At 45.0% G+C, this 13,296-nt stretch overlaps 1 protein-coding gene across 1 annotated transcript in view; it reads left to right on the top strand.

Annotated features, from left to right (window-relative positions):
* Nucleotides 1-13,296, top strand: part of ACY1 (aminoacylase 1) — a 1,669,107-nt gene that overhangs the window by 506,704 nt on the left and 1,149,107 nt on the right. The window contains exon 4 of the mRNA XM_044078190.1: nt 9,932-9,969. Within this exon, the coding sequence (XP_043934125.1) occupies nt 9,932-9,969 (38 nt within the window). The remainder of the gene's footprint in view (nt 1-9,931; nt 9,970-13,296) is intronic.

Genomic DNA, 13,296 nt, shown 5'->3' with positions numbered 1-13,296 from the left:
ATGTGATTACCATAATCGGAGAAGAGTATTTCTTGCTGGGGAACGATAGCCTGAGATGCAGATAATAAAATTAATCCTTCATGGAAGTAGATGCGTCCTGCAACTTTGCTTAGGAGAAAAGTTCCCAGAGATGATCCAGATTGCATCTTTATTGGATGCAGATGGCAGAGTTTACATAAGCAGTGAATATATAATTTTGGAAGACATGTCCTGGACAGAATGACTGGAAGAGAGCAATTTGTGGGTGGTCCTTCGTAAACAACAGTGGAAATTGTGGAAAATAACCAAGGGCATTATTACTGTGCTGTTCCAGCACTTACAAAGTTTTTGTTGCTCTGCGAGACTACTACTGACTTAAATATGGCTCACTGTACTGGACCCGTGAGAACAAGGGATGAAAAAAAGTCAATATCAGTGTTCATTTTAACTGCCTGACTATATTACAGTGGTAGGATGAAAAGAGAGGGAAGAAATTCATTTTGTAATTGAGAATACATCCGAAGAAGGCTGTATTGGTCCTTTAAAGGTACTTATGGCTTTTACTTTACTTAAGAGAAAGACAAAAAAGGCTGCACACGAGTAAAGTCAGGAGTTATTGTATGTTCATTTGTTATTTACAACAACACATGGTAACACAGAGGCTGTAGATGTTTGTGTTACTGTGTTATAGAACAGAACCAAACTGTACATTTGGTGTGTTGCATGATTAATTGTAAAGAGATAGAATAATGTGTGATATAAGCAATGAAACAAGGGGCAAACTTTTAAGAGACTAAGACTGACATTTTGAAAATGTGTATGTGCAGATCAAAAAAGTACTAGTATATGGTTTACTTAATTAACTGATGGAAAGGCTAGGTATAAAATAAAATGTGTCATAGATAAGGCTAGCATGTGCTGTAGATTCAGAATGTGCAGCAGCAATAATGGTATAAGAAAAGGACCATGTCAGAATCCAAAATGGAGGCTAGATGGATGCTAGCACATATTTAATTTGTGCTTCCTGCAGTAAGAGTGGTGGTGAACACAAAATGAAAACTATCCTGCACTTAATAACATTTTCAGAATTTGTTTTATAAAAAGGCATGTTATTAAGCTACAGAAAACGGAAAACAATGTATTTGAAGGAATTTGCATGTTGGAGAAAAACATGGAAGTGAACTGTTTATGGGTACTGCAGAAATAAAAGATTTGATACAGTGGTGTGTAAAATGCAATAGAATCACTGAAACAATAGTGTAGTCAGACCTTTGGCAAAAAAGTGGTGAGAGTTAAAGGACAAAATAAAGAAGTTATGTACTCACCATAACGTTCCATCTGAGTAGTTATACTTCATTTTTCTGCAACCTGTGGGTATACGGTACATATCGGATACAAGCCGGCAACTTTTTTTCTAGCATCTGCTCCAAGCACTGAGCTCCTCCCCTTACCCATAATACACCACCATCTCCTATCTTCACTCAGATCGAGTTTGCTGGATCTATACATATTAGCAACTCAACTAAATAACCTAACATGTTTATTCACATGAAAACGTCAGGGGGACGGAGGGTGGGAAGGTTGCAGAAAAATGAAACATAACTACTCAGATGGAACGTTATGGTGAGTACATAACTTCTTTATCTGAAGTAGTTAACTTCATTTTATCTGCAACCTGTGGGACAGAGTCCCTGGCTACTCAACAAATCCTGGGAGGCCCTCATGGAAGGATATTCCGGAGCATCGCAGAGCCAAAGGATGCTGTCCCTCTGGAAATAAGATCTAACTTGTAATGGGAGATGAAAGTATGAGAATTTGCCAAGTTGCTGCTGCACAAATGTCATCCAAAGGAACCTTAGACCAAAAGGCAGCGGAAGTCGCCATGGACCTGGTAGAGTGAGCTTTAATCAGACCAGGAAGAGATAACCCCTTGGCTTCGTAAATGTGTAGAATGCAAAGAGTGATCCATCTGGCTAAAGAAATCTTGGAAATGGCCTTGCCCAAACGAGGTTTGGAAAATGAGACAAATAATTGATTGGACTTATGGAAGGGTTGTGTTCTATGAAGGTAGAAACGAAGTTGTCTATGAATATCTAACAAATGAAGTTTATATTCCCCTTTGTTCTGAAAATTTGGAAAGAAAACAGGAAACTTAATTGTTTGGTTTATGTTTGATTGAGATGCCACTTTGGGTAAAAACGAAGGATTTATACGGAGTGAGACCCTGTCCTTATGGAAGACCAGATAAGGAGGCACAGCAGACAAAGCCTACTGCTCAGAGATCCTCCTAGCTGACGTAATAGCCACTAGGAAGGCTGTCTTCCAAGACAAAAACTTTAGATCCACTGATGCAGCAGGTTCAAAAGGAGGAGATACTAATGACTGAAGAACCAAAGTGAGATCCCAAGGAGGTACCGAATCTTTGATGGGAGGGTACAGAAGGAAGGTGGCTTTTAAAAAGGCATTATATAGCCTAGAAGAGGCGAGTGCAATCTTATTCTCACCTGCATGAAAATTAGAAATGGCTGCCAGCTGTACTTTCACCGTGGAGGAGCTAGCTCATGCTGAAAAATACTAGTTAAGAATTCTAACACCACTGGAACAGGGGCTGTAAAAGGATCCAGGTTTCTCTGAGAGGCCCAGATAGAGAAAAGTCTCCATTTACTGTGATAGACCTTCCTAGTGGAATCTTTAAGAGAAGCCACTAGAATAGATTTTACAGGAGATGAAAGACCGGGAGTCCTGGCAATCAAGGGAACTGGAGCAGCCAAGCTGTCAGCTTTAGACTGTCCAGATTGGGAGGGTAAGCACCCGAAGGATGAGAGATTAGATCCGGACAGGGATCCAGAATCCATGGAGGCACTAGAAGGTGAGACCAAAGGAAGGGGAACCAAACTTGACGAGGCCATATGGGGCAATGAGAATCACTGTGCACTCCAGTCGACAGGCTTTCTGAAGAAACTTCGGAATGAGTGGTAAAGGTGGGTAAGCATACAGTAACCCGGGGGGGGTCCAAACATGGACTAGAGTGTCTCTAGGGGCATCCCCTGGTGAGGGAATCAGAGCGAAGAACTCACTGCACTTCGCATTAGAAGGAGATGCGAAGAGATCGCAGCAAGGCTGTACCCATGCAAGGAATATCTCCTCCGCTACTGACTGTTTCAGAGACCACTCATACGGCATCAGAATAGCCCGACTCAATCTGTCCTTTTAAATGTTGGAGCATCCCGGGATATGCGTTGCAATCAGAAACCGACCAGTGGAAATTGTCCACTCCCACACTCTCATGGCCTCGCAACACAGAGGATAAGCTCTGGTTCCCCCCTGCTTGTTGATATACCAGACAACCGACATGTTGTCTGACTGAATTGCAATCGAACTCAGAGGAAGGACAGTGGGGAAGGCTTTCAATGCTAAAAGCACTGCCCTCATCTCTAGAACATTTATGTGCAACTTGGTCTCTGTCTGGGACCACGTGCCTTGGACTGTCCTTCTCAAACAGTGTTCCCCCAACTCGAGTTGGGAGGTGTCCGTGGTCACTGTGGCTTGGGCTGGAGATGACACGAAAGGGCGTCCTGCTGCAACTCCAGTGAAAGGAGCCACCAAAGGAGAGACGTCCTGCAGGTGTGACTGATCCTTATCGGAAAATCCATGGGCAGGTCTAGCCAAAACCATTGGACAGCTAGAGTCCATTGAAGGACCCGTATATGGAGGCGTGTGCAAGGGAGAATAGAAATCGAGGCAGCCATGGAGCCCAGGGCCCAAAGCACGTCGCTTGCCTTTGTAAATTTGAGGTTCACAATTAAAGCAATGTAGTACCTGAGGTGTGAGATCCTGTCTGGTGTTAAGAAAACTTTTAGCTGCAAAGTGTCTAGTCGTGCCCCTATGAAATCTAGAACTTGTACTGGTTGCAAAAGGGATTTGTGGACATTGACTGTAATCCCCAGCTGATCTGCCAAGAGGAGAAAGTAGTCTCGGGCCAGAGACAGAAGACGCTTGGTGGATGCAGCGAAGAGCCAGTCATCCAGGTAAGGAAATACCTGAATTCCCTAAAGCCTCAGATGAGCTGCTACTATTGCCATTACCTTGGTGAACACCCTGGGGGCTGTGGTGAGACCAAAGGGTAGAGCTCTGAACTGGAAGTGACTGGCTCGCAGTTGGAAGCGAAGAAACCCCCTGGAGCTTCTGTGGACCTTGATATGGTAGTAAGCATCCTGGAGGTCTAACGAGCACATCCAGTCGCACTCTCGGAGATAAGGTAGAATGGACTGTAGGGTGACCATCCGGAACTTTAGTTTGGCGACAGACAGGTTCAAGGTTGACAGGTCGAAAATGGGCCTGAGGTCCTCCGTCTTTTTTGGCACTAAAAAGAACCTAGAGTAAATGCCTAATCTGGACTGGTCGAGCGGGTTTGATGGCTCTTTTGTGAAGCAGCTTTGAAACCTCTAGAGCTGCGGCCTCCCTGTGAGTGGGTGGTTCATCCAGGAGGTGTCTTGTAGCACTTGGCAGGGCAACAAACCGTGTAGTGTAGCCTCTGGATATCATTTGTAGCACGATCTGCAGTTATGGACTCCCATGCCACTGGGTGCAATGATAATCTCCCTCCGACTGCCTCCAGAGTAGGACAGTCAGACAACCCCTCAAGGCTGCTGAGTGGGCCTGTCAGAAAAAGGTTCCCTAGACCCGAAGTTCCTGGGACCCCCTCTACCTCTGGGTCGGCGTCGATCCTGTCCCCCTCTGCCTCTGGGGGAAGAGTTGTCCTGAAACTCCCAGGAAAACTGTGATTTCCGGAACCACATCTTCTTTTGCCTTCTTTGGTTCCTAGAAAAGGACCGCTGAGGGTTAGAGATGTGGATCCCAATGGCAGACAAAGTCTTCCCATCTTTTTCGCTCTGGACAAGAGTGTTGCGTACTGTCTTCCCAAAAAGGCAGGAACCGTCGTAGGGAGCATTAGAAAACGACGCCTTGAAAGGGTCTGCAAACTGACACAACCTGAGCCAGGGATAATGCCTCATGGCTACGCCTGTCCCAGCCGCCCTAGCTGCTCCTTCCATAGCGTGGGAAAGGAGACACATGGACGTGTTTGATACCAACTTCAGAGTCGACATTTTCGCAGAGAACACTTGTTTGTTCTGCTGCGATAAGGACTCTGGGGGAGACTCAGCGAATTCCAAAACAAGGTCTCGCTGCAGCGGTATCACATGTGCCAAATAATTCAGCGCACAGATGGAAAAGGTCACTGACGAATAAATGTGCTTCCCAAACTTATCCATGGACCTGGACTCCTTGTCCGAAGGGTGGAATGAGGAGCTCTCTTGTGCCAGTTCCTTCTTGGAGGCTGCTGTGACCACCAGAGCATCAACGGGGGCTCCTTTAGACCAAGGTTGTCTGTCGGTGGGAGGAGAAAGAATCTTGTCAGGGCATTTGGGGATGGGCTCTACGGTGTCAGTTTCCTTCCATGCCCGTATGGTGATAAGATCCACCAAGGGGTCCACTGGCGGGGACACCCAGGAGGTAGATGGGCCCATGCCAAAAGCCTCCAGGAACACGGAGTCATCTGTAGAAGGTTTTGGGGCTGACCAACCTCCCCTCTGGCAGAGGATCTCCATAATGTCTTCAAAGGAGACATCTTTGGGAGGTGACATGGGGGAACCTTCTCCTTCATCTAAATCCGTGTCCGTAGTGATGGACTCAGGGGAGTCCAAGTGCCTCCTTTTGCACTGGCGTTTATGGGGGCCCTTTTCAGTGGGTCTCTCTGAAGAGGACTCGTAAGCCGCGGGAGGTTCCTCAAGGGGAATAGCCTGGGGCTCTTCTGACACGGGCTGTCCCTGAGACAGGAGGAAGGGAGTCGTCGCCAAATCCAGTGGAGTGTGGGTGGAATCCAAAGAAATGGGCTGAGGTCTCAATCCCTGGGAGAGAACCCTCTCCACCACTTCGAAAGCTGAAGGAGAGTGTACCTCCTTAGCACCCAGCAAGGAAGAAGCTCTCCCCAGGTCCAAGGTGGGGTTCGGAGCCAAAGCGAGGGTAGCCCGAGGTCCAAGGGAATGGTTTGGATCCGAAATGGTCAGAGCCGAAGATGGATCCATTTCCTCAGGTCCGACTCCCTGTCCACGGCTCCGAGAGTCGCTCGGATCCAAACTGGCTGGATCCAAGGAACTCAAGGTAACAGTCGGAGTCGAGGTTGGTGGAACCGTTGGCGCAGAGTTACCAGCTCCAAAGAGTCTCGGATCCAAGAACCCCGAAGCAGCCGCATTGATCGGGGAAGGAGAGATGGGGTGGAAAAAGTGCATCGAGGTCCCCCCTCCAGAGGGAGAGGGGCCTGGCAAGACTACCATCTATATTGGGTCTGAATGAATCTCCGCATCATCCTGTCCATGTCCAAGTCCGATAGCCTCCGAGTTAATAGCGAAGAGGCGACCGACTCGGATCTGGCTGGTCTGCACAGTAAGGGTGAGGAAGGCCTCGGATCAGAAGACTTCAACAGCTCGGGTGAGAAACGGGGTGAGTGGAGCCTGGGAGAAGCTGGCCTCAAAGTCTTGGATGGTGGAGTAGGGAAAGATTCCCTGTCCGGGGACCTCTTGCGAGGCCTATCCCTCTTTTTCTGTTTATCCTCCTTGCGCCTTTCTCTGTCCTTTTTGTTTTCTCTCTCTCTCTCTTGTTTTTTCTTTGTCTCCCCCAACACCAGAACAAGTGGGAGTTTGAGTCCCTGTCTGAGTGGGTGGTTGGGCAGGAGTAACTGAGTCTGAGGCCGTGGCAGAATCCAGCATGGAGGCAGGGAGAAGACCCTTGGCAACTAACTTGGCCTTCTTGTCCCTGAGGGCCCTCGGGTTAAAGCCTACACAGATTGAACACTGTGTTGATAAATGGGGCACTCCCAAACACAGAGCGTGACCATCAGCCGGGGAGAGCTTTTTTTTTTTTAAAGCTATACCGACAAACAGCATACACTAAAGGGGGGAGGAACTACCACTTTCCCACAAAAACAGAATTAACCTACTTAGTTATCCCTGAAGCTCAGAGCCAAGGAGATCATGATGCTTACTGTGATGCAGCAAACAAGATCTGAGGGAAGATAGGAGATGGTGGTGTATTATGGGTAGGGGTAGGAGCTCGGAGCTTGGAGCAGATGCTAGAAAAAAAGTTGCCAGCTCGGATCTGATATGGATCCGTATACCCGCAGGTTGCAGATAAAATAAAGTTAACTACTTCAGATTTTGAAGTTATACTTGATGTAGGTGCAGAGTGCAACATTTTCTCTAAAGATATCAAGCACTGGAGTACAATAATTTTCACATTGTTAGCCTATGGTGGCCACAGGGTGGAACCACTGGGTCAAAATCTGTTGATTTGAATGCAGAAATAAAAAGTGCAAATTTATTTTTCAAGTCATAGCACTAAGAAGTAAGTTATGCTAATATTTGAATAGATTAACTTGTGAGAAACAATGATTGCTATAAAAAGTTCTGTTACTGTACACAACTCTTCCATTTCATTCTGCTGGTGTTAAAATTATTAATCACTGATTAACATAGCAAATCACTAATAGTGCAGTTTTTGTTTGATAACCAGCAATGATCCACTGTATGGAAGTTTCTCTCTTTTGTCTGCACTTGTAAAATTATGGAGTCAGTACATTTTAAATAAGGGGGTGTGGAGTGAAGCTCCAAACATGGAAAATCAAGAAGAGTTTGCCCTGCAAAAAAATGCCTGTTTTTTTTGTCTGAGTGATGCTTTAGCTAGTTGAAACTCTTGGAAATGAAGCAGAAAGCAACATAGTATATAAGGAAATATTATATGTGCACAGAAAGCTTTACAAAATCACAAAGACAGCTGATGTACTTTTAAGAGCCATAACAGTGATGTTCTATGACTGTGCTGATTTATTTAAAACTTCCCATGAGAATATGTCATACAAATAAAACGTGATGCAGTGCCAGTGATATCTGCCTCATAGAAGGTACTTGTAGTATCACAAGTAAAAGTTAACAGTACTTACAGCAGATAGGAAGCCCACATATCATTAAACAATTATGGTCAGTAGATTGGCCAGCTGTTCAAATAATGGGAAAAAGCTCTGGCTACATCCCAGATAACGTAGATGTAAATAGCACTCTGGCTGCTAGAGAAGCTGGGGAGGGTTGAGAGAGAAATGATGAGAGAGTGCCTCTGGCCTGTGTATGGGTTGTGGGACTTATATTCAGGGATCACTATCCATGGTAGAAATACCATGGGGGAGACAGAAGAGCCCCGTGGTATCACCCAGTTTAAAGGAGTCAAGACATTTTGAAGGTTTAGGTCACTTGTCTTTTTTACTCTTAACCAAGTAGCTTGCTACTGGGCATGTAATGTAGCACCTGGGCTTAAAAAAAAAAAAATCCCCAGGCTTTATGAATGGATGCTAGTGTTGCCTTTCACCCTTAGGAGAAGTGAATGGGCCATAGGGTTGTCACGTCTTGAGGGGATGAGTGGTCCATTTAGGTGGTCTGCGGTAAAAAGCTCAAAGGTCACTGAGGGTAGGTGCAAAACATTACTGCCAGCAGAATGGGTGAATATTATGTTCATGGTTGTAGAGCAAGACATGATTTGTATTTGTATTGATTCACAGGATTTGAACATACTGATTAGGAGAGAACATTACAAATTGCTTATGGTTGAGAAAGTTTTCTCAAAAATACAAAATTGTAATTTCTTATTACTAGTATAAGTAAAGCAAGGCTTTTGGCAGATAAAGGTTGAGTAACAAGCTGCAAATTATGGAGGAGATTCAATAAAGCCTACATGAGCTGCATTTGCAAGATAAGTCCTGAACCTAGAATGTATTCTTCAGTGATATTATCCTTGTATATCCTTGTATATCTTAACTTGGTGCAGTAATGAAGTAAATAGTGGTGGATTTGTACAAAAGTACCTTAACATGTGACAGCAGACAGTTTTACTTACATGTGTCCATCACTATTTTTTTTCTTATTCTTGTTCTTTTTAATTGCACTTTTTGCTTGATGTGCCGTGTAGCGCAAACAGTGAAAGCAGGGAATGGCTGTGTTTATCTGGTTTGAATGGAGTGCAGTGAGCCACCTAGGAAGCAGATGGCCAAAAATAGTAACTGGATACATTCAGTTAATGCCCTTGGCCATTGTGAAAACCCATTCTGGAGTACAGATGGTACTGGGTTTCTAGTACACAGTGTGCAACCTTTGTTTTACTGCTGTGACATTGCAGTTTACAGCAGTGAAGTGCAACTCAGGCAACTGTTTCCTCAACATTCTTGTGGCAACAGGTGTAGATGTAGGACTGCCATACACATGGTCCTGGATTCGAAGACACTATGTTCCATATAGTATTATTTTACTGACGTTAGCAATGCAGCTCTCATTTGTGTACCTCTTACCTACGTGCAAACAGGTGTAACTTGCATGCGTGTACACGTTGTTAACCATCATGCAAATCCACTGCTCACTGCACTATGGAACTGTATATATGATGCTTTCGTATTGGTGTTTATTGAGCATTTCCTTTGTATGACATAAAAACTACATGTGGAAACATTGCAAATTCAGGCACATTCCAAGTATATGTCATATATTCACAATGCATACATGTGTTGTCCTCCCAAACAGTACAACCGAAGAGGCTCAGTATTTTTTACACACATATAAACCACACTACAAAGTGTAATATATAATGTTGTGTGCTCCCTCATGGTCAGGGCCATTCGCATGTGCTGCCAACTTTGCTATGCTGAACTTCTACACACCTAGGACACACTCTGCAGTTAGGCTACTGACCTGATATGAACCTATGAATCTATGTGGCTCTGCAGGCCTCCCAACCTGTTGTCCCCCACATGGGCTACTGATGTATTCTACCAGATGTTCACCTGCCACCATGTAAAAGTCAGACTTGTGCTGTGGTGCTTGTGTAAAGTACTGATGTCTGTATTCTGTGTAGTGAGATATGTAGGGGTTCTGTTGTCACTGCAGTTAACTGTATGTGAGTGTGTGTGGCCAGCCAGAAGAGCAAGTGTGTATCCTGCATTTATTTCTCCAGTTCCATAAATTGACAGTATTTTGATACTTGCACCTGCCTACGCATCCATTTCAGGCAGGCTTCTCAACTTCTTCTCTCCAACATGCACTGCTAATGTCATCCACTGTAAGTTGACCTGCAGCAACATAAAAGACTTACACCGTGGCACTTGCGTAGAGTACTGTGTTTTAGAGTTTGTGCACTTATGGTGTAGGTAGGGATTCTGTTCTCGCTGCAGTCAACTTTGTGTGTGTGTGTGTGTGTGTGTGTGTGTGTGTGTGTGTGTGTGTGTGTGTGTGTGTGTGTGTGTGTCTGTCTGTCTCTCTCTCTGCTCAGCAGAGTAGACATGCTATCCTACAGCTAGCTGTCCAGTGGCATAGCTTGCCAGTATTTTGATACCTGCACCTGCCTACACATCCATGTCAGGCAGGCCTCCTATCTTTTTCTCTCCAACATACATTGCTGATGTCATCCACTATAAGTTGACCTGTAGCAATTCACACTTATGCCATGGCTGTTATATAAAGCATTGTGTTCTGTAGTCTGTGTACTTTGATAGGGGTTCTGTTCTCACTGCAGTGAACTGGGTGTGTGTGTATCTCTAGTCAATAGAGTAGACATCCTATCCCAAAGTTACCTCTCCAATGACATGGCTTGCCAGTGTTTTGATATCTGCACCTGCCTACACATCCATGTCGGGCAGGCCTCCCACTTTATTCTCTCCAACGTGCACTGCTGATGTCATCCAGTATAAGCTGACCTTCAGCAATGTAAAAGTCACACTTGTGCTATGGTGTTTGTGTGAAGTACTGTGTTCTATAGCCTGTTCACTTAGATAAGTAGGGGTTGTGTTCTCACTGCAGTTAACTTTGTGTGTGTGCGTGTGCATGTGTGCATGTGTGTGTGTGTATGTGTGTGTGTGTGTGTGTGTGTGTGTGTGTGTGTGTATGTGTGTGTGTGTGAGCTGTTACTTGACATTACAGAGAGCATTTTACACCAGCATGTGAGACACTGTTATCACCACATACTCTAAAAACAATGCTGATGTAATTAGCTGTATCAGATTATTGCATATGCAGTCATCCGACCAGGGCAGGATCACACACTGGCCTGAAGCCCATGCTGACGTCACCTTAGGTTCATTGGAGATTCTTAAGCTATTGGCCCTAGGGCCATTATAAGCCTAGCCAGGTTATACCCTTGTTCCCTTATTGTCCAAGTTGTATGGTGTATATTTGCAGTGCAAGTCTATGATTAGCACCAACTACCATTATTCAAGAAGGGCATAAGTGACACCACCAGGGTAAATGTACAATCTCCTATCCAGTTGTCTAAGTTACACTTAAATAGGGTCATTGAGAAGCTCTGTTTTACATAAATTGGGAGTTTGTTCCAGAGGTGTGGCAATCTCTGGGGGACCTATCTGTCTCTCCAGCATGTTCTGTTAATGTTGCAGGTTAGGTTAAGATCCCTAGCGTGAGTGTATCTTGTCCCATGTGACTTAAAGATGTGCAGCATTTCTGTTAGGGCAGGGTCCGAGACTGCTCTGTAGGCCAGGCACAAATTGGTCCTCAGCAGCCTGTAAGATACAGAGTACAGTGAGAGGGCCTTCAGTCTGTCCATGTAGTTCATGTGTTGCTGGCCCTGCATTTTCTTGGTGATAACTTTCTGAGGTCTTGCCAGCTGCAGAAGGTGTCTGATGAGGTGCATACAGAAAGGAGCATTGTACTGTATTAGTGGTCTGATGAGGGTTGAGTACAGGGGAGTTATAACATCCTTAGCTCTGGATGTGATGCCCGTACTCATGGGATGTGCAACATAGAAGCCCTTCCTTACCGCTGTAGAGATGTTGAGATCAAAGTTAAGGTTGCTATCAACCTGTGTTCCCAAGTCTCTCAGCACAGGGTTTGAGCTAAGGGGTACTGTTAATGTTGTAATTCGCAGGAACTTCTTCATTGCCGAAAGGGATGTTAATGCTTTCATTTGCATTTGGTTTAAGTCCATGGCTTTGGCACCCATCATTTGTCTGTGTAAGCCCTTTTTGTAGTATGTCAAAATCGTTGAGGGATTCAGTGATTGCACCCAGTTTGCAGTCATCGGCGAACAAGGTAAGCCACAAGCCACCTATTTTTCACTGGACCTCAGAGAAATAGATTCCAAACAGTAGAGGGCCCAGCACAGATCCTTGTGGTACACCAGTGGTAACTAGTATGATGGTAGAGGTGGAATCCCCAACTTTGACTGTATGCATTCTGTTGCTGAGCCAGTTGGCTACCCATCTAGTGACATATGGGTTAATTTCCAGCTGTGTGAGTTTCTCAATGATGCCTGAGTGGGGGATTGTGTCAAAAGCCTTAGCAAAGTCAGGATAGGCTGTATGTACTGTTTTGCCCTCATCCAAGGCATTGGTGATATTCTCGAAGAAGTCCACCCCCTTTAATAAGGATGATCTACCCTTAACAAAGCCAAATTGGTTTGTGTCAAGAGTTTGAAAGTCACCTGTGTCTTTGTTGATAAGGTCCATGATGATTCTCTCCATGGCCCTGCAGATAAGGCTGGTTAGGCTTATGGGTCTATAGTTCCCAGGGTCGGTTGACAGACCCCTTTTGTGCAAGAGAATTACTGTTGCTGTTTTCCACTCTGCTGGTTCAAAGCCAGTACACTGTGGTTGAAGAGAGAGCCAATTGGTTCTGCTAGGTCCTGTTTTAGACCATTTAGTAGGCAGTGTGAGATGTTATCTAGTTCCACAGAGGCATGTTTTTGGCCATGGTGAGTGCGGTTATGACCTGCTCTTTGGAGATACTAGGTAGAGAACTGGTGACATGTATGTTTTGGGGGTATGCCAGGTGGGGACATGGGGTGAAGTCTGCCCCAAATATGACTTCTAGCAGGTTGGCAATGTCTTCAGGGTCAGTATGCGTGTCCACTACTCGTTCGGCACAAAGTTGGCCCTTCCCTTTTACATTTCTGATGTAGCTAAAAAATCTCTGCTGATTATCTTTAGCTAGGGATGCTAGTTTCGCTTCGTAATTGGCTTTAGAGGACTTTACAGGATATGCAATTTGCTTGTTCAAGCTGTGGACGGTGTCCGTCCTCTGATGAGTCAGTTCCCTGTTGTTCTTAGACAGTTTCTTCCAATTGTTGTCTAACCTGTTTATGCTTGATGCACACCATGGTGGCTTATTGTTTTGTGAGGACCCAGTTTTGATATGTTCAGGTATATCAGAGTCTATACATTTGTATAGGTGTTGTACAGGGCATTTGTGTACACTTCTGTGTAGCAGTCATTGT

This window comes from Protopterus annectens, chromosome 7.part0, assembly GCF_019279795.1.
Source record: "Protopterus annectens isolate FY-2018-M chromosome 7.part0, PAN1.0, whole genome shotgun sequence".
Classification (NCBI taxonomy): Eukaryota; Metazoa; Chordata; order Ceratodontiformes; family Protopteridae; genus Protopterus; species Protopterus annectens.
Note: the sequence above shows the minus strand (reverse complement) of the source record. Positions and strands in the feature narration are given on the sequence as shown.